Raw genomic sequence first — 21389 nt, 5'->3', positions numbered from 1 at the left:
CAAGTATTGATTGATTGAAAACTTTATTAACAGATTGCAGAATGGGTACAATACAGTACAGCTCAATACACACAATTGTTAAGGGGATGCAGACCAGAGAAGTATGTATCAATGTAACAATGTATCTCCCCATTGCCCATTTCTAAATAGTCTCGTTTAAAACAAATAAAGCATGAACATTTGCATGGTGTACCTTTCTGTGACAGACAGAACCTTCAACCCCCCCCCCCCCCCTTCACCACCCCGAAACCCCCCACAGAACAGACCAACCACAACACTCACCTGTCTAGTCCAACTACCCCAAGACAATGGACACACCTCTCACTTCTCCTGTATATAATGTAAGCAGTATCATCGATCTTGAGCTCAGTTGGATACACCCGGCCAGTGTCCACTCTGAGTCATCCAGCTGTAACTCAAGCCTACCTGACTGTCTACATTGATTGATCCGGGAACATTCTCCCACAATTTGATATATTTTTTCAGGATCTCAGAACGACCAGCGGGATTCCCTTCGTCTAGCTGCAGGGGAGGGGTATTAGTACGTCAACAACACAAGGTAAGGGTTAAAGCCTTCCCCCCAGGTGAGGGAACATTCTCCCACATAGCCTATAGACAGCCCTTCAGCAATTGATTGAAAACTTAAAAAATGTATTAACAGATTGCAGAATGGGTACAATACAGCTCAATACACACAATTGTTAAGGGGATGCAGACCAGAGAAAGACTTTTGTCTTGTTTACATCAGGGTCCCCCATTTTCAATTCATAATGACATTTATGACATACATGACACACAGATATACAGTACTGTTACATTTGTGACATACAAGATATGCAAATATACAGTACTGTTAAACAGAGATCCTAACAGAAAATATATACATACGAGGGGGAGGAAACTACATTGGGGGGTGGTGGGTGGGTGGGTGGGAGTGGGCGTTCGTGATTGGAATGTGTGTCCCGCATTTTTTCAGAATGCAGTTATGTCCCACCCCCTTCTAACTACCTGTCCTATTATTATGCAAAGAGTAGTAGATGGGGGTCGCATTCTTGCCCTTATCTAGAGCTAAACCAGCAGCAGTGACGACACCAGCAGTGTGTGTGTGTGTGTGTGACATAGAAGAAGAAAATTATACTTAAAAGAATAATGTTTACCGATTACTCATCAGATATTCTAGACTCCAAACGTTTCATGATCGCAAATTGTTTTAATTGTTCTTCATTCTGTTCCCCCCGTTTTGTTGATAGATTATATGAAGACCAGAAGTCAAATGTATTCTGATGCCGGCAATGTTCATTCCACTAAAAGATAAAATAGGTTTTCTTGGTTTGATTGATTGATTGAAAACTTTATTAACAGATTGCAGAATGGGTACAGTACAGTACAGCTCAATACATACAATTGTTAAGGGGATGCAGACCAGAGAAAGACTTTTGTCTTGTTTACATCAGGGTCCCCCATTTTCAATTCATCGTAACATATATGACATACATGACATACAGATAGACAGTACTGCTACATCTATACATTTATGACATACCAGATTTGCAATTACAGTACTGTTTGTGATACAAAAAGAGTCCAGAAAAAAAAAAGTATATACATTTGTATTTGTATTTGTATTTATTGGTTTAAAATACAGAGACAGTGCATATTAAGGAACATTTGACTGTAAATATGCCAGTTTAGCCCGGTTGGCTCATTTTCAACTGTAGTCTCTGGGGCAGGTGACATGAGCACAACAATAATTAAAACATAGTACAATAATTAAAACACAGTAGGAATCAATATAGGTTACAATACACTAAAATACATACAAATAAATACATTAAAATACAACCCCTCAGTTAAAAAACATAGTACAATAATTAAAACACAGTAGGAATCAGTATAGGTTACAATACACTAAAATACATACATTAAAATACAACCCCTCAGTTAAAATGGTCGCACACTTGACCATCTCTCAACCATGATTTTAAGTTAGTTTTAAATGAGATGTAACTTTGATACTCCCTGAGCCGTGTTGGCAGACTGTTCCAGGTGTGGGCTGCTCTCACGGAAAAGGCTGTCTGACTAAAAGCAGACCTCCTGTTTGGGACTACACAGTCCCCTCTGACTACAGACCTGGTATATCTATCAGCAGATGCTTTCTGTTTTATGAAAGTACGTAGAAACTGTACATTGGATTGGGTAGGTGGGGGTGGGGGGGGACTGTACATTGGAGGTGGTTGGGTGGGTGGGGGGGGGGTTGGGTAGGAGTGGGGGGGGGTTTGGGTAGGAGTGGGGGGGGGGGGGGGTTGGGTAGGAGGGGTGGGGGGGGGACATTGATTGATTGATTGATTGATTGAAAAGTTTATTAACAGATTGCAGAATGGGTACAGTACAGTACAGCTCAATACATACAATTGTTAAGGGGATGCAGACCAGAAAAAGACTTTCGTCTTGTTTACATCAGGGTCCCCCATTTTCAATTCATCATAACATATATGACATACATGACATACAGATAGACAGTACTGCTACATCTATACATTTATGACATACCAGATTTACAAATACAGTACTGTTTGTGATACAAAAAGTGTCCAGAAAAGAGTGTATATACATTTGATGTAGACTTGTCTAATTCAAAGGAGGAGGGGGGGAGCGAGGTGAGGTGAGGAAAGGAAAGTCTTTATTTGCCAAGTATTGATTGATTGAAAACTTTATTAACAGATTGCAGAATGGGTACAATACAGTACAGCTCAATACACACAATTGTTAAGGGGATGCAGACCAGAGAAGTATGTATCAATGTAACAATGTATCTCCCCATTGCCCATTTCTAAATAGTCTCGTTTAAAACAAATAAAGCATGAACATTTGCATGGTGTACCTTTCTGTGACAGACAGAACCTTCAACCCCCCCCCCCCCCCTTCACCACCCCGAAACCCCCCACAGAACAGACCAACCACAACACTCACCTGTCTAGTCCAACTACCCCAAGACAATGGACACACCTCTCACTTCTCCTGTATATAATGTAAGCAGTATCATCGATCTTGAGCTCAGTTGGATACACCCGGCCAGTGTCCACTCTGAGTCATCCAGCTGTAACTCAAGCCTACCTGACTGTCTACATTGATTGATCCGGGAACATTCTCCCACAATTTGATATATTTTTTCAGGATCTCAGAACGACCAGCAGGATTCCCTTCGTCTAGCTGCAGGGGAGGGGTATTAGTACGTCAACAACACAAGGTAAGGGTTAAAGCCTTCCCCCTAGGTGAGGGAACATTCTCCCACATAGCCTATAGACAGCCCTTCAGCAATTGATTGAAAACTTAAAAAATGTATTAACAGATTGCAGAATGGGTACAATACAGCTCAATACACACAATTGTTAAGGGGATGCAGACCAGAGAAAGACTTTCGTCTTGTTTACATCAGGGTCCCCCATTTTCAATTCATAATGACATTTATGACATACATGACACACAGATATACAGTACTGTTACATTTGTGACATACAAGATATGCAAATATACAGTACTGTTAAACAGAGATCCTAACAGAAAATATATACATACGAGGGGAGGAAACTACATTGGGGGTGGTGGGTGGGTGGGTGGGAGTGGGCGTTCGGACATTTACGGGGGCCAGTTTCGAATTACAGCCTCCCTTAGGTGCTCTTTAAGAGCTGTTTTGAAGGTGGTTAGGGATTAAATTTTTTTTTACAGGTGTGGGTAGGTCGTTCCACATTGATGTGGCATAATTGCGAAACATGTTTAGTCCCTTGTTTGAGCCGAATCTGGGTTTAACATGATTTGTGGAGCTCCCTCTGGTGTTGTGGTCGTGATATTCACTTGGTGGTGTAGTGTATCTTGTAGACCAGGCCCATTGCAAGTTGCTGTACGCTGTCTTCTACTCTAAGCCATCCTAGGATGTCAAAGTGGGCAGGGGTGAGGTGGGTTCTAGGAGTAAGGTCAAGCAGTAGTCTGACCAGTTTGTTTTGTGATGTTTGTAATCTTGTTTTTAGTGCCTTTGAGGTGCTTTGGTTTCGATTGATTGACTGAAAATTGTATTAACAGATTGCAGAATGGGTACAATACAGTACAGCTCAATACACACAATTGTTAAGGGGATGCAGACCAGAGAAAGACTTTCGTCTTGTTTACATCAGGGTCCCCAATTTTCAATTCATCATAACATATATGACATACATGACATACAGATAGACAGTACTGCTACATCTATACATTTATGACATACCAGATTTACAAATACAGTACTGTTTGTGATACAAAAAGTGTCCAGAAAAGAGTGTATATACATTTGATGTAGACTTGTCTAATTCAAAGGAGGAGGGGGGGAGCGAGGTGAGGTGAGGAAAGGAAAGTCTTTATTTGCCAAGTATTGATTGATTGAAAACTTTATTAACAGATTGCAGAATGGGTACAATACAGTACAGCTCAATACACACAATTGTTAAGGGGATGCAGACCAGAGAAGTATGTATCAATGTAACAATGTATCTCCCCATTGCCCATTTCTAAATAGTCTCGTTTAAAACAAATAAAGCATGAACATTTGCATGGTGTACCTTTCTGTGACAGACAGAACCTTCAACCCCCCCCCCCCCTTCACCACCCCGAAACCCCCCACAGAACAGACCAACCACAACACTCACCTGTCTAGTCCAACTACCCCAAGACAATGGACACACCTCTCACTTCTCCTGTATATAATGTAAACAGTATCATCGATCTTGAGCTCAGTTGGATACACCCGGCCAGTGTCCACTCTGAGTCATCCAGCTGTAACTCAAGCCTACCTGACTGTCTACATTGATTGATCCGGGAACATTCTCCCACAATTTGATATATTTTTTCAGGATCTCAGAACTACCAGCGGGATTCCCTTCGTCTAGCTGCAGAGGAGGGGTATTAGTACGTCAACAACACAAGGTAAGGGTTAAAGCCTTCCCCCCAGGTGAGGGAACATTCTCCCACATAGCCTATAGACAGCCCTTCAGCAATTGATTGATTGATTGATTGAAAACTTAAAAATGTTATTAACAGATTGCAGAATGGGTACAGTACAGCTCAATACACACAATTGTTAAGGGGATGCAGACCAGAGAAAGACTTTCATCTTGTTTACATCAGGGTCCCCCATTTTCAATTCATAATGACATTTACGACATACATGACACACAGATATACAGTACTGTTACATTTGTGACATACAAGATATGCAAATATACAGTACTGTTAAACAGAGATCCTAACAGAAAATATATACATACGAGGGGGAGGAAACTGTACATTGGGAGAGGGTGGGTGGGTGGGTGGGAGGGGGGGTTCGGACATTTACGGGGGCCAGTTTCGAATTACAGCCTCCCGTAGGTGCTCTTTAAGAGCTGTTTTGAAGGTGGTTAGGGATTAAACTTTTTTTTACAGGTGTGGGTAGGGCGTTCCACATTGATGTGGCATAATTGCGAAACATGTTTAGTCCCTTGTTTGAGCCGAATCTGGGTTTAACATGATTTGTGGAACTCCCTCTGGTGTTGTGGTCGTGATATTCACTTGGTGGTGTAGTGTATCTTGTAGACCAGGCCCATTGCAAGTTGCTGTACGCTGTCGTCTACTCTAAGCCATCCTAGGATGTCAAAGTGGGCAGGGGTGAGGTGGGTTCTAGGAGTAAGGTCAAGCAGTAGTCTGACCAGTTTGTTTTGTGATGTTTGTAATCTTGTTTTTAGTGCCTTTGAGGTGCTTTGGTTTCGATTGATTGACTGAAAATTGTATTAACAGATTGCAGAATGGGTACAATACAGTACAGCTCAATACAAACAATTGTTAAGGGGATGCAGACCAGAGAAAGACTTTCGTCTTGTTTACATCAGGGTCCCCCATTTTCAATTCATCATAACATATATGACATACATGACATACAGATAGACAGTACTGCTACATCTATACATTTATGACATACCAGATTTACAAATACAGTACTGTTTGTGATACAAAAAGTGTCCAGAAAAGAGTGTATATACATTTGATGTAGACTTGTCTAATTCAAAGGAGGAGGGGGGGAGCGAGGTGAGGTGAGGAAAGGAAAGTCTTTATTTGCCAAGTATTGATTGATTGAAAACTTTATTAACAGATTGCAGAATGGGTACAATACAGTACAGCTCAATACACACAATTGTTAAGGGGATGCAGACCAGAGAAGTATGTATCAATGTAACAATGTATCTCCCCATTGCCCATTTCTAAATAGTCTCGTTTAAAACAAATAAAGCATGAACATTTGCATGGTGTACCTTTCTGTGACAGACAGAACCTTCAACCCCCCCCCCCCCCCCTTCACCACCCCGAAACCCCCCACAGAACAGACCAACCACAACACTCACCTGTCTAGTCCAACTACCCCAAGACAATGGACACACCTCTCACTTCTCCTGTATATAATGTAAGCAGTATCATCGATCTTGAGCTCAGTTGGATACACCCGGCCAGTGTCCACTCTGAGTCATCCAGCTGTAACTCAAGCCTACCTGACTGTCTACATTGATTGATCCGGGAACATTCTCCCACAATTTGATATATTTTTTCAGGATCTCAGAACGACCAGCGGGATTCCCTTCGTCTAGCTGCAGGGGAGGGGTATTAGTACGTCAACAACACAAGGTAAGGGTTAAAGCCTTCCCCCTAGGTGAGGGAACATTCTCCCACATAGCCTATAGACAGCCCTTCAGCAATTGATTGAAAACTTAAAAAATGTATTAACAGATTGCAGAATGGGTACAATACAGCTCAATACACACAATTGTTAAGGGGATGCAGACCAGAGAAAGACTTTCGTCTTGTTTACATCAGGGTCCCCCATTTTCAATTCATAATGACATTTATGACATACATGACACACAGATATACAGTACTGTTACATTTGTGACATACAAGATATGCAAATATACAGTACTGTTAAACAGAGATCCTAACAGAAAATATATACATACGAGGGGGAGGAAACTACATTGGGGGGTGGTGGGTGGGTGGGTGGGAGTGGGCGTTCGGATATTTACGGGGGCCAGTTTCGAATTGCAGCCTCCCGTAGGTGCTCTTTGAGAGCTGTTTTGAAGGTGGTTAGGGATTCAAATATTCCTTTACAGCTGTGGGTAGAGCGTTCCACATTGATGTGGCATAATTGCGAAACATGTTTAGTCCCTTGTTTGAGCCGAATCTGGGTTGCACCTGATTTGTGGAGCTCCCTCTGGTGTTGTGGTCGTGATATTCACTTGGTGGTGTAGTGTATCTTGTAGACCAGGCCCATTGCAAGTTGCTGTACGCTGTCGTCTACTCTAAGCCATCCTAGGATGTCAAAGTGGGCAGGGGTGAGGTGGGTTCTAGGAGTCAGGTCAAGCAGTAGTCTGACCAGTTTGTTTTGTGATGTTTGTAATCTTGTTTTTAGTGCCTTTGACTCGAGGTGCTTTGGTTTCGATTGAGTGACTGAAAATTGTATTAACAGATTGCAGAATGGGTACAATACAGTACAGCTCAATACACACAATTGTTAAGGGGATGCAGACCAGAGAAAGACTTTCGTCTTGTTTACATCAGGGTCCCCCATTTTCAATTCATCGTAACATATATGACATACAGATAGACAGTACTGCTACATCTATACATTTATGACATACCAGATTTGCAAATACAGTACTGTTTGTGATACGAAAAGAGTCCAGAAAAGAAGTATATACATTTGACGTAGAAACTGTACATTGGAAGAGGTTGGGTAGGTGGGGGGTACTGTACATTGGAGGTGGTTGGGTGGGTGGGGGGGAGGTTGGGTAGGAGGGGTGGGTGGGGGACACTGTACAACTGTACAAGCAACACTGTACATTGGAATATTGACAAGACCATACTTGGTCATTTTTACTGTACATTGGAGGGGGTTGTGAGGGACTCGGGAGAGTTACAGTAGAGCGAAAGTCAATTAACGTTGATGTCAAGATGGACAGTGGAAGAAAAAGAAAGGGTGGAGGAGAGAGGGATAAAACAAAGAAAAAGAAAGGCCCTTACAGGAGAGAGTGGTTAACTGTATTATAATAGTAAATAGAAAAATATGTTGTGCTCTTGCTTTTTTCTTTTTGAAGGTGGAGAGAGTAGCATTGCTAGTGCCACAAGAGTTTTATTTGAGGTCCATAACAGTACATTGTACTAAGCAATTGTTGGCTCATTAGTTTGTGATTCACATGCACTAAAATTCACCAGAATGCAGGAAATTAAGTCTTTGTAACAAAAAATGTCCTGGTGGGGGACCCCCAGACCCCCTGCTTAAAAAGTGGCCTGATTGGGGCTATATTTCGCGCTATATCTCCCGGTATGAATTATTTCCCCAGTCCGGCCCTGGTCATCAGTCATCTGTATCAAGGCAGTAGAAGTAGAGTGACCAGCTCTATAGGCATGTTGAGAATCTGTTGCAAGCTTGTATGAAACAAAATACTCTTGAATTTGTGAATGCACCAACTTTTCCATGATTTTGCTCAAGACAGGTAAAATACTTATAGGTCTAGAATTTCCCTCATTAAAAGCAGCTTTGGTATCCTTAGGTGAAGGAAAAACCTTAGCCTCCTTCCACATCTTTGGACATAGGCCCACATCCAAACATCTATTCATAATGACATATAGGAGATGCTATGATACCAGCAGTCATTCTCAGCACTTTACTATCCAGGTTATCTAGGCCTGCTAACTTACTATCAGGAAGAGAGCGGAGTAACCGCTCCACCTCACTGACTTCAGCCTGATGGAATTCACATTCACACATTTTGTCTTTCATTATAATATACTTAATACAGTCATTTGTTTTAAGGTTGTTTGAAATATTCATAGCCTGCCTTAGTTTAGATACTTTACCATACCCACATAATAATCATTAAAATGATTTGCAGTCTCACCTGGTTTCGTGAGAACAAATCCATTTGATTCCACTAAGGGTGTGCACACAGTTGTCTTTCGACCCATCATTTCATTAAAAACATTCCATATTTGTTTGCTATCATTTCTCACATCATATAACCTTTGTTTAAAATAGTCCCTTTTTTGTTTACCTTGTTTAGTTTTGCCACCTGATTGCGTAAAGCACAGTATTTATGCCTGTCATCAATTGAACCAGAACTAACTGAGGCTTTTTTTGGCCATGTCTCTCTCTCTCATTAGGGTCCTGAGACTGCTGTCAAGCCATGGGGCAGATCTATTTTTGACCATGATTTGACATTAGTTGCTTGCCGTTTAATCAACATCGAACGACCCCCCACTTCCTCCCAGACACCCATTCCAAGAGCCTGTTCGCTTCCAAGAGCCTGTTCGCTTTCCACCTCCCTCTCTCTCTCTCTCTCTCTCTCTCTCTCTCTCTCTCTCTCTCTCTCTCTCTCTCTCTCTCTCTCTCTCTCTCTCTCTCTCTCTCTCTCTCTCTCTCTCTCTCTCTCTGATCAACAATGGCAGCGCATCATTCAGAACTACTGTCCAACATCCTGGATGAGTTAAGTGAGAAGGAGCTGAAGAAGTTCCGGTGGCATTTGGCGCTACCGTCAGGGCTGGAGGGCCTGGAGGGCTACCCTCCCATCCCGAAGGGCCGTCTGGAGAAGGCTGACATACAGGACGTGGTGGATCTGATGGTGCAGTACTATTCTGATGTAGCTGTGAAGATTACAGGGGAGAAACTGGGGAAGGTCAACAGGAAAGATCTGGTGGAAGTTCTACAAGCAGCGTCTGGTGGAGCATCTGGTGCAGCATCTGGTGGAGCATCTGGTGGAGCGTCTGGTGCAGCGTCTGGTGCAGCGTCTGGTGCAGCATCTGGTGGAGCATCTGGTGGAGCGTCTGGTGCAGCGTCTGGTGCAGCATCTGGTGCAGCGTCTGGTGCAGCGTCTGGTGCAGCGTCTGGTGCAGCGTCTGGTGGAGCATCTGGTGGAGCATCTGGTGCAGCGTCTGGTGCAGCATCTGGTGCAGAGTCTGGTGCAGCGTCTGGTGCAGCGTCTGGTGGAGCGCCTGGTGCAGCATCTGGTGCAGCATCTGGTGGAGCATCTGGTGCAGCGTCTGGTGCAGCATCTGGTGCAGCGTCTGGTGCAGCATCTGGTGCAGCGTCTGGTGCAGCGTCTGGTGCAGCGTCTGGTGCAGCATCTGGTGCAGCATCTGGTGGAGCATCTGGTGGAGCGTCTGGTGCAGCGTCTGGTGCAGCGTCTGGTGCAGCATCTGGTGGAGCATCTGGTGCAGCGTCTGGTGCAGCGTCTGGTGCAGCGTCTGGTGCAGCGTCTGGTGCAGCGTCTGGTGCAGCGTCTGGTGGAGCATCTGGTGGAGCGTCTGGTGCAGCGTCTGGTGCAGCATCTGGTGCAGAGTCTGGTGCAGCGTCTGGTGCAGCGTCTGGTGGAGCGCCTGGTGCAGCATCTGGTGCAGCATCTGGTGGAGCATCTGGTGCAGCGTCTGGTGCAGCATCTGGTGCAGCGTCTGGTGCAGCATCTGGTGCAGCGTCTGGTGCAGCGTCTGGTGCAGCATCTGGTGCAGCATCTGGTGCAGCATCTGGTGGAGCGTCTGGTGCAGCATCTGGTGGAGCATCTGGTGCAGCGTCTGGTGCAGCGTCTGGTGCAGCGTCTGGTGCAGCATCTGGTGCAGCATCTGGTGCAGCGTCTGGTGCAGCATCTGGTGGAGCGTCTGGTGCAGCATCTGGTGGAGCATCTGGTGCAGCGTCTGGTGCAGCGTCTGGTGCAGCGTCTGGTGCAGCGTCTGGTGCAGCGTCTGGTGGAGCATCTGGTGCAGCGTCTGGTGCAGCGTCTGGTGGAGCGTCTGGTGCAGCGTCTGGTGGAGCATCTGGTGCAGCGTCTGGTGGAGCATCTTACATAGGAGGTAAGGTTTAGTGGTATAGGATTTTGATATTCAATTTGTTTTTGAAAATGAAGTTTATTATTATTTATATTAGGTAATGCTTTATATTAAGGTCCTTGTAATAAGTGTTAGTTAATAGGTAATAAGGTCCTTATAAGTCCTTAATATAGACTTTATTAACACATACTACTGTTGATAAGCATCATATTGAGTATTATCATCAGAGTGTTAATAACAGCATAATAAACACATGTATTGGTAGATTATAAGACATTTATAAGGACTTGTTAACAATTTATAGACGTTTAAGAATGTTAATAAAGGCTTTATGAGTTTATTATAATTGTTTATAATACCAAACACTTATTGAGTGTTATTAATTAATAACTTACCTATTGTGTCATTGTTAAGCTTTTCACATTTTAAGGTTAAAAAAAACACTTAAATGTATTAGCAGTTAACTATACACATTAACTGCTTGAGTGCCAAAAATGACATAAGTCGTTTCTGGGTTTTTTTTTTCTTTTTTTTTTCGATATTCTTATTCATTATCCACCCAGGGAGCCTGTTGTTACCATATGGAATGAGTCTGAGGTCCCCAAGGTGTGTCTCATAATTCACACTATAGGGAGAAGTGTCTCTCAGAATATCACGGTTTTCAGAAGCTGACAATGTAACTCTAGACTAGAGGTTCAAATTCATGAACTCATATCAAGGCAAGAATGACATGAACCCACATGAAAAGCTATTCGATTAGATTCAAATGTATTGTCATCATCATACAGCACAAGTACAGTACATTGAAAAGACGTTTGGCATCCAACCAGAGTGCAAATGTAACAGTAAAGTGCAATAGTAATGCACAAGTGATTTAAACTGGGTATACAATATATAAATGAGTACTACTGAGTAATAGTACTAATCAGATTTATGTACAGACTTGTAGTATTAATATGTACAGTGTTACAGGTATAAAGACACTATGGTAGTAAGTCATACTGGCCAGCAGCATAACTAGTAAGAGTAGGTAAGGGATATGTACAGATATAGATATAGTATCCACTATTTAGATGTGTAAAAAGGGTTATATGTAGGCATGTACAGACAGATATGGATAGATATATATACCGTGAGAATAAATTGTACATTATTGTACATGCTATCATACAGAGCTATGGGTTATCATCTAAAATCCCTTCAGTGTAGCAACAAGGCTTTGGTTTGGAGGAAGGAGTAGTTTTATTTACTGATTAAATGTGTTTTCTTTATGCTGCTTTCCTCCCCAGCCTCAGAGCAGCAGAGGGGACAGGTGTTGTGTGACGTCTGTTCGGACGATGACGGTAAGGAGGTAGCAGTGAAGACCTGTCAGAATTGCAGCTCCTCCTACTGTGAGAGACACCTGAAGAGACACAAGACGTCCCCAGACCTTCAGGGACACATTCTGCAGGAGCCCACCGGAGGACAGCGTAAGTGGAAAAGACACAGTTTGTAATTTCTAGCGTTCATTCTTCAGAAGTAGCTTTATGTAATCATCTACCCTTAACAATTAAAATAATCATCATCTACCCTTAATAATTAAAAGACTCATCTAACAATAAAATATTCATCATATACCCTTAACAATTAACTCATCATATACCCTTAACAATTAAAAGACTCATCATATACCCTTAACAATTAACCAGCTAGACAAAGACTTATCTTTAGTAACCAGCTAGACAAAGACTTTTATTAATAAAAGTCTTTTTCTAACTGGTTACTACATAAAAGTATTTGTCTAACTGGCTACGTATTAAAAGTCTTCGTCTAACTGTTTACTTAATAAAAGTATTTGTCTAACTGGTTACTTCATAAAAGTATTTGTCTAACTGGTTACTTAATAAAAGTCTTTGTCTAACTGGCTACTTCATAAAAGTCTTTGTCTAACTGGTTACGTATTAAAAGTATTTGTCTAACTGGTTACTTAATAAAAGTCTTTGTCTAACTGGCTACTTCATAAAAGTCTTTGTCTAACTGGCTACTTAATAAAAGTCTTTGTCTAACTGGTTACGTATTAAAAGTCTTTGTCTAACTGGCTACTTCATAAAAGTATTTGTCTAACTGGTTACTTAATAAAAGTATTTGTCTAACTGGCTACTTCATAATAGTCTTTGTCTAACTGGCTACTTCATAAAAGTCTTTGTCTAACTGGTTACGTATTAAAAGTATTTGTCTATCTATAGGCTTTCAGCCTCAGGTGTAAAAAGTAACACTTGTTTCGACATGCTGCCACTACTTCCGTATATATACTTTCGTTTTGCTGCACTATTTCGCCGCTCTTCACTTCTCCACGCCCTTTGCACTGAACGAAGAAATATAAATTTTGTCATCAAAACAACAATACAGACCGTTTGAACAGACATGCAAACGGTCAAAGGTGTTATAACGGAAGCATTGGACGACATGGACGAAACACAGTTCAAGAGATTTCGGAACCAATTAGTTGACCGTAGAGAAGAACCGCGCGTTCGTCGAGGTACGGTACAAAATATGGATCGTTTGGACATTGCAGATCTAATGGTTTCAACCTTCACTGAAGCTGGTGTAATTCAAGTGACTGTCAAATTATTGATAGCGATTGGCTGCAACCAGATTGCAACTGACCTGGAGGCTGCAATGACAAGTACGTTTTAGAATAGGCTACACTTCAAATAAATGTTCCCTACGGGTTACTGATAACGGTAGGTTATGTAGATAACCTAGTTATATTAGTATTGGCTGAGCGTTCCGCTCTGAGCCTTATGAGATATTCTATATTCTATGATACCTATTGTATCCCCTTACGAACAAAAAATACATGCACCACACCTGTATGGGGCTCCGCCCCCATGGCGGCACCGCCCATATAGCAGTGACGATAGTCACCACACACCCTTCCTCGCCAATAACCTGTCCCAGGAAAAAGATTCCTCAAGAGGGAACTCAGGGCCGCGCAGAGCTGAACGCTCAGCCAATACTAATATAACTAGGTTATCTACATAACCTACCGTTATATGCCGTATTTGCTATCGCGTTCCGCTCTGAGCCTTATGAGATATGGGGAAGAGCGGACGCGAAGCCCGACAAATGTACCCCCTGAGGACCCGTAAGCCCACATCAAGGGGTGCGGGGAGCCCTGTCACCCCATCCTCCCTAATGAAGGGGGGGCGCAGTCAACTCCACCTGAATGCAAACAAGAGGGAAACTAGAACCCCTTGAACACACCGTACAGGCGGAACCACGTGTGACTCAACACACTGTGGCCCATACCCATACACTCCTGCTACCCGACCAAAGGACGGGAAGCAGGAAAGGCCACAGACCCCAGAACCGCCTGGGAGACAGAACCCCTGGTCACTTGGTGAAGATGCGGGGAGCCAGAGAAAACCGAACGGCAGCCTCTGGTACTCATACGCTAACCCTGCAAAGGAAGCGTAGGTAAGCCCTAGGATGGAAGATCGGGGATGCGCATACGCATCCTACAGGTCTATGGAGGAGAACCAGACCCCCACCTGACAGTGTTCAACAGGTAGGAGACGATCCAAAAAATGCTGAACCTTCCCATGGGACAGGTCCAGCCTGGGTCTTACACCCCTCCCTCCCGACTTCTCGGGCTGAGAACACCGGGAGGAGAACGCCACGGCGATGGCTTGCTTTGTCCACAGAGATTGGATCTCGTTGACCAGAGCTGTCCCTGCTGGAGACCCCGACAACAGGGTCTGTACCAAACCTGAAAACGGGTGGGGTTGTGTAAACACAAGTCCCCGCCTCAGCGTTCTCTCCATCCACCTCGACATATGGTACTGCCGTAGTCATATGTGACGACACTCCCAACGCACCCGCCGTCACGTGGCGCAGGTCCGCCAGGAACTGTAGATAGTTGGCCCGGTCCCCCCGCTGTGCGTAGACAACCCTGGAACCGTGCGAGGAGCGCGTTCCGTGTCGGAACACCTGACCCTGACACCACCCACGAGGCAATCGCACCCAAGGGGGAACCCCGACAGAAAGGGCCGGTCTGATACGGGGGGCTTCCGAGGAAAAAAGCCCCCCCACTGAACACCCCTCCAGAACATGCTGAAGGAGTTGTTCTGCAGCCGGACATGCAAGGTGTAAGGCCCCCATGGGTTCCTACACACCGTAGCCCTGCAGTGATATTACTACCACCCCAAATCATGTGAGCTGCGACCACTTGCCAATATTCCAGGAGTGGGAGGCACCAACATGATACCAGGCCTGGCGAAGGCGAGGCCGGGGAAGCCCGCACTGTGTGCCTCAAAAGGTTTCGAGCCCCCCTGCTGACAACACTTAAGTTGACAGACGTAACACCAGGCTCAACCAACACAGATCAAGGTGTGGGAGCCGCTTGACAGCACAACATTCTCACGGACAGGCTCAGCCATAAACTGGGTGTCAGCCCCTGTCCCCATGAGAAGCGAAAAGGGGGGCCGCCCGCGCATCAACGAAGGCACGCGGCCCGCAGCCAAAGGAAACAATCAGAGCCCACTTCTTCCGCTGGTGTTGGGGAAGGGAGCGATCGGAGAGCGGGCTGCTCGCGGCAGGACGGTGACGGCTTGTTTGTTCAAGCCAAACCCATCCTACATGGCCGATCCCTCGGCCGCCAAGGCTGTCGGCCTTGTGGACACCTGTCGAATCGACGCCCAGGATACCTCTGGCGGGGGAAAAACATGGCCGCCTGTCGAGGGCCCCGTCATCGCCGCTGACGAGGCCGTGCTCTCTCTTCTTCTGGCTGCGCGGTGTGAGGCGGTGTAGGGCCTAGGACAATACCGCCCGCGCTCCAGCAGAAGACCAAAATCCCCTGCGGAGAGGGGAACCCTGAGCGGTTATAGCTTGCGGCTGGGTCAAAGCTAATAACGTCAACAACCTCGCGCAATGTGTCGACGTCGGCTGGCCCTCAAGGCCCCTCCACCAGACACCATTTTTCTAATAGAAAAAAACAGCAATTCGAACACAGTTCTAATCGTTGCCAATTCCATACCGTGGCGGTACAAGCCTTAACAGCCCACCAGCCACTCGCCAGGCCGACCCACCCATGGTGTCGGCCGGGCGGGGCATTGTTTCAATATATCAAAAACAAAGGACTGATGTTAACACGGAGCACCAGTGGTGATTGCAAACAGCACCCTCCACTGTGGTGTGCACCATGAAAGGGTTAAATGAATAAAAGAGCTAAACCACAAAATACTGTAGAATGAGCAAACCCATACACACAAAGTTAAGGGGAGACGGACCAGTCCCGCCTTCATTCAAAATATTCACAACAGGACACCAGCCCTAGTTTAGCCCATTTACCAAAAAAGGTAAACAAAGCCCCCCCCCGCACTACTCTCCCAGTATACCGATTGACCGTCAGTATGAATGGTTGAGAGGAGAGAAAACTGTAGCAAGACAGACCTTCTCATAGCAGAGTGACAAAACGAAACAATAGCCCCCTACACAGGGCCGCCCCAGGAGGTGGGGGGCCTCGCGTCTAAAAACGCACAGGGCCTCACATTTCTCCCAGGCGGCCCTGCCCTTATACTACTGCAGCCTAGCGCCAGGCGATGTGGGACCCAAGACAACAATTGCCTGTGCACAGACACGCAACATGTTTACCATGTCGGCTGGACCCATAGCCCCACTACCCGACGCCAACCCAGATGGGAACACCGTTCAACAAACCCCGCCGGAACACAAGGTAAAATACCTGGCTAGGCAACCTAGCCACGGCCTACCCTGTTGTCAACCCATTTACCCGAAAAAGGTAAATAGGACTCAGCAAAAAAACCACAACAGCTACCGACTGACCTTCATTGACGAAAATAGAGGAAGGATGTGTGGTGACCAGAGTCACTGCTATATGGGCGGTGCCACCATGGGGGCGGAGCCCCATACAGGTGTGGTGCATGTATTTTTTGTTCGTGGGAGATACATTAGGTATCATAGGAGATAGTATATCTCATAAGGCTCAGAGCGGAACGCGATAGCAAATACGGCATATAACCATACCTCATACATAAAAACAATCATAATTAATCATGAAAAAATAATAATGATGGTGCAAGGCACTTAAAGGAAACAGGTTAACACGTTCTCTTCATTCATTCCCCTTGGTTCAATGCAATTGAACAAATGAATATAATAACATTCACGTTGCAATAATAACTTGTGCCTGTCTCCCCCTCTAGAGGGCCTGTGGACTAACTCGAGTCCCATGTATTTGAGATCATTAACGGCATGTTTGCATTTAGAAAAATGTCTAGCTACCGAAGACTTGACATCTGAATTTCTAACTGAACATTTATGTTCACTGATTCTCGATTTAAAATCTCTTGTTGTTTTACCCACATAAGAAAAATTACACAGACATTTCAGCAGATACACCAGATTTGAGGAATTACACGTAATACGTCCTTTAACGGGTATACGTTTGGCCGTTATTGGGTGTGTGTAGAATTTATCTTTGATCATGCCTTGACATTGTACACAGGCTTGACAGGGGAAATAACCATCTTGGATGTTGGACATAAAATGAGTGGGTTTCCTTATGGGAAAATCAGTTTTGACTAGAAGATTAGAAAGATTCGCTTGTCTTTTATAAAAAATGAGAACATCAATATGACAACAAAATAAAACTGTCATATAGGCTAATTACAATCATTTAGTCAAAGGTCTGTTAAAACAAGTGTGACTGAACTTAATAAAAAAAACAAGTAGTGCAAACAAAGAAGCAGCATTTTATCTTATTTTCCTAATAAAATGTATTTTCATTCAAAATGTATCAATGAACCCCCCCCCCCCCCATACCACACTAACCAACTCCTATTTTCTCTGTCCCTCTTTCTCTAATGATATACTCTAGACACCTAAAACAAATTCCTGCCATAAAGTTACATTTATTATAAGGCACATCAAAAAACTGCTACTGACCTTCAAGTAGGCCTCCAATTTTTGTATGAAAATTGTATTAATAGATTGCAGAATGGGTACAATACAGTACAGCTCAATACATACAATTGTTAAGGGGATGCAGACCAGAGAAAGACTTTAGTCTTGTTTACATCAGGGTCCCCCATTTTCAATTCATCATTACATTTATGACATACACAACATACAGATAGACAGTACTGCTACATTTATGACATACCAGATTTACAAATACAGTACTGTTTGTGATACAAAAAGAGTCTAAAAAAGTGTGATACATTTATGAAGAGTGTGATAACGTTAGCATGTTTGCCATGTTACGTTGTCGATGGCTCATTGATTTAACTGTAGCTACTAGCTAGCAAGCCAAGTTACTTATCATAAATGTCATGATGAATTGAAAATGGGGGACCCTGATGTAAACAAGACGAAAGTATTTCTCTGGTCTGCATCCCCTTAACAAATTGTGTAATGCGATTCGTTTTTTGTTTATCACGGAATAGTTTTTATATCCAAACGCAACAATCCTGGGTAGCATTTTACATTTCCAACTGGATGCGCCATTCTGAATGAGTGAACTCAGCTGTGTTTTATTTCCTGATTGTGGATCGCTCGCGCAACGTGATTGGTCGGATTGTTTGAAAACAAAGTGCCAGTGGATCTGGGAAATGAAGTGTGGATTCGCGCAAAATGAATTAATATATATACATTTAATAACGTTAATTTTTAATCGTTGGGCATGGGGGGAGGTATCAAGTCTTTTCAAGTCAAAAGGCTCAAGTCCAAGTGAAGTCACAAGTCATTGGTTTTAAAGTCCAAGTCCAAGTCAAAGTCTTTTTTGTTTTGGTCAAGTCAAGTCTAAAGTCATCAAATTCGTGACTCGAGTCTGACTCGAGTCCAAGTCATGTGACTCGAGTCCACACCTCTGCTATTTATTGTACTGTTCGCTCATAGTTCCATACATAACGTACTGTGTGGAGGTATGGGGAAACACATATAAAACAAACATTAACCAAATGTTCATAATGCAGAAGAAAGCCATAAGAATTGTGAATCAAGCTGATTACTATGAACCGACAAACGCACTCTTTATTAAATCAAATACCTTAAAATGGGAAGATCTTATCGATCTTAGTGCTGCAATAATAATGTACAAAGCACATAATCACTCACTTCCAAGTTGCATTCAGGAGTTGTTCCAAACTAGAGAGAGCCAGTATAGACTTAGGGGAACTTGTGTATTCGAGATCGCAAAGGCAAGGACAAATATAAAAAGTCGATGTACATCTGCATGTTAAAGGGGCAACACTATGGAATAACTTTGACAAAGAAGTAAAAATTTGTAGTTCGCTACATACATACTGTATTCAAATCGTGAAAAAAAATTATAAATAAATGTGCATACGATTTGTACATGAAACTTTGTAGACTTTTTTTTGCAAATGATGTACTAAATTATGTTTATTTTTTGTATATATTTTTTTGTGTGTGAAGAAATGCACTCCTTGATGTCAGTTTTAGTATTTAATGACAAGGATGACGACACCCTGAAACAGAACAAAGGACAGCGAAATAAGCTGACAAAGTACCAACATAAATGCATGACATGACAACACTATCATAATGCATATATATATATATCGCTATATAATGTACATAAACACTCAATAGTGATATAAACAGACTCACATTAAGTGAAACAAAATGGCCGCTCGGCAATACTACAAAACAAAACAAAGCCGGTCGGCAATACTAATGAGACGCTGCCCCCTAGTGGCCGGCGATAAACTCTTCATCCCCCCCAGACCGGAAAGCTATGTACCGGAATAGATTAACGGTCTCAGTCCCGTATCCAACTGCCGGACTCGGGCTCGTAGCGTGTAGGCGGCCTCCTCACGCAGCCCGGCCGAGTGGGCTGGGGCAGCGACTGCGGCACCGGGAGCGGTGCGCCCAGGGAGATACCCGCAGGAACGGGGTCCGCCTGGGCCCCGCGGCCAGAGGTCTCCTCATCAGCAGGCGCCGGTGGGGAGGCGTCTATAGCCGAGTCGCAGGGTCCATCAGCCGCCTGCTGAGCAATCCCTGGGGCATCACCCAGCCCGGGTGGACAGGGGGGGGCTGACGTCCCAGTGATAAACTCTTCAGTGTGTAAATAATGTAATGTAAAAAGGGGATAGGCAATTATAAGCCTCGCCTTCAGCCTACACCTTTTCGTTTTTTAAATGTTCTATATGCTTTGTAAAAGAAGACAGAAATAAAATCATTCATTCATAATATGCTGTGACTGATAATTTGTGTCTCTATAGTTTCTCCAGTGGCTGTTCTACATCCACCAGAGTCCGGGACGAGAGAGTACTTCCTACAAGGTGAGTTGAGTTCCACCATGACCTCTTTCCATCACTTGTGTTGTCGTGTGTCGGACAGACTCTGACATAATAGAGGTTGTGTGTTGAACCCTTTCACTGCCACACTACAGAAGGTTAACCCTTTACTATCACACTACTGACGGGTAAATATACGTCTATAATATTCTATCAAACGCCTGCAGTGTTCTATCCAACGCCTGCAGTGTTCTATCCAACGCCTGCAGTGTTCTATCCAACGCCTGCAGAATGTTCTATCCAACGCATTAGGGCTGTACCGAATGTCATTTTTTAACATTCGAAGCTTCGATTGAAGTAACGTAATTTTCGGACTGTAAGCTGAAGCCGAAGCCCCCCCCCCCCCCCCATTTTTCGACCCTGCGGCTTATATAACGGTGCGGCTTATATGTGACTCACGTGACCAAACCCGAAAATGTAAAAATCGAAATATAGCTTTTTTGACTGCATTGAAATGTTATTTATCTGTTCCCTTATTTGCTAAACTTAATACAACTTGTAAATGAGTTAATTCTTGTTATTTGTCCGACAGTATTGCACTAATGGTGCTCTTCCACTGCACGGTTACCGGCTCCACTCTCAGTGCCAACACACCTCACTAATGGTGCTCTTCCACTGCACGGTTACCGGCTCCACTCTCAGTGCCAACACACCTCACTAATGGTGCTCTTCCACTGCACGGTTACCGGCTCCACTCTCAGTGCCAACACACCTCACTAATGGTGCTCTTCCACTGCACGGTTACAGGCTCCACTCTCAGTGCCAACACACCTCACTAATGGTGCTCTTCCACGGCACGGTTACCGGCTCCACTCTCAGTGCCAACACACCTCACTAATGGTGCTCTTCCACTGCACGGTTACAGGCTCCACTCTCAGTGCCAACACACCTCACTAATGGTGCTCTTCCACTGCACGGTTACAGGCTCCACTCTCAGTGCCAACACACCTCACTAATGGTGCTCTTCCACTGCACGGTTACAGGCTCCACTCTCAGTGCCAACACACCTCACTAATGGTGCTCTTCCACTGCACGGTTACAGGCTCCACTCTCAGTGCCAACACACCTCACTAATGGTGCTCTTCCACTGCACGGTTACCGGCTCCCCTCTCAGTGCCAACACACCTGCACTAAGTAGTAATAATTGTAAATGAGTTACCGGTAATTCTTGTTATTTGTCCGACAGTATTGTGTCCCAAT

The 21389-nt window shown here is 44.2% G+C and overlaps 1 protein-coding gene across 1 annotated transcript in view; it reads left to right on the top strand.

The window, feature by feature from the left end:
- Positions 1–21389, top strand: part of LOC311232752 (E3 ubiquitin-protein ligase TRIM47-like) — a gene marked incomplete at its 3' end in the record, with an annotated part of 141395 nt that overhangs the window by 113915 nt on the left and 6091 nt on the right. Inside the window, exon 6 of the mRNA XM_084338333.1 lies at positions 20115–20174. Coding sequence (XP_084194459.1) covers positions 20115–20174 — 60 coding nt within the window. The remainder of the gene's footprint in view (positions 1–20114; positions 20175–21389) is intronic.

Source organism: Notolepis coatsorum (genome assembly GCF_963971535.1).
Source record: "Notolepis coatsorum genome assembly, contig: SUPER_7_unloc_4, whole genome shotgun sequence".
In the NCBI taxonomy this organism is placed as follows: Eukaryota; Metazoa; Chordata; class Actinopteri; order Aulopiformes; family Paralepididae; genus Notolepis; species Notolepis coatsorum.
This window is presented reverse-complemented; position numbering and strand designations above follow the sequence as displayed.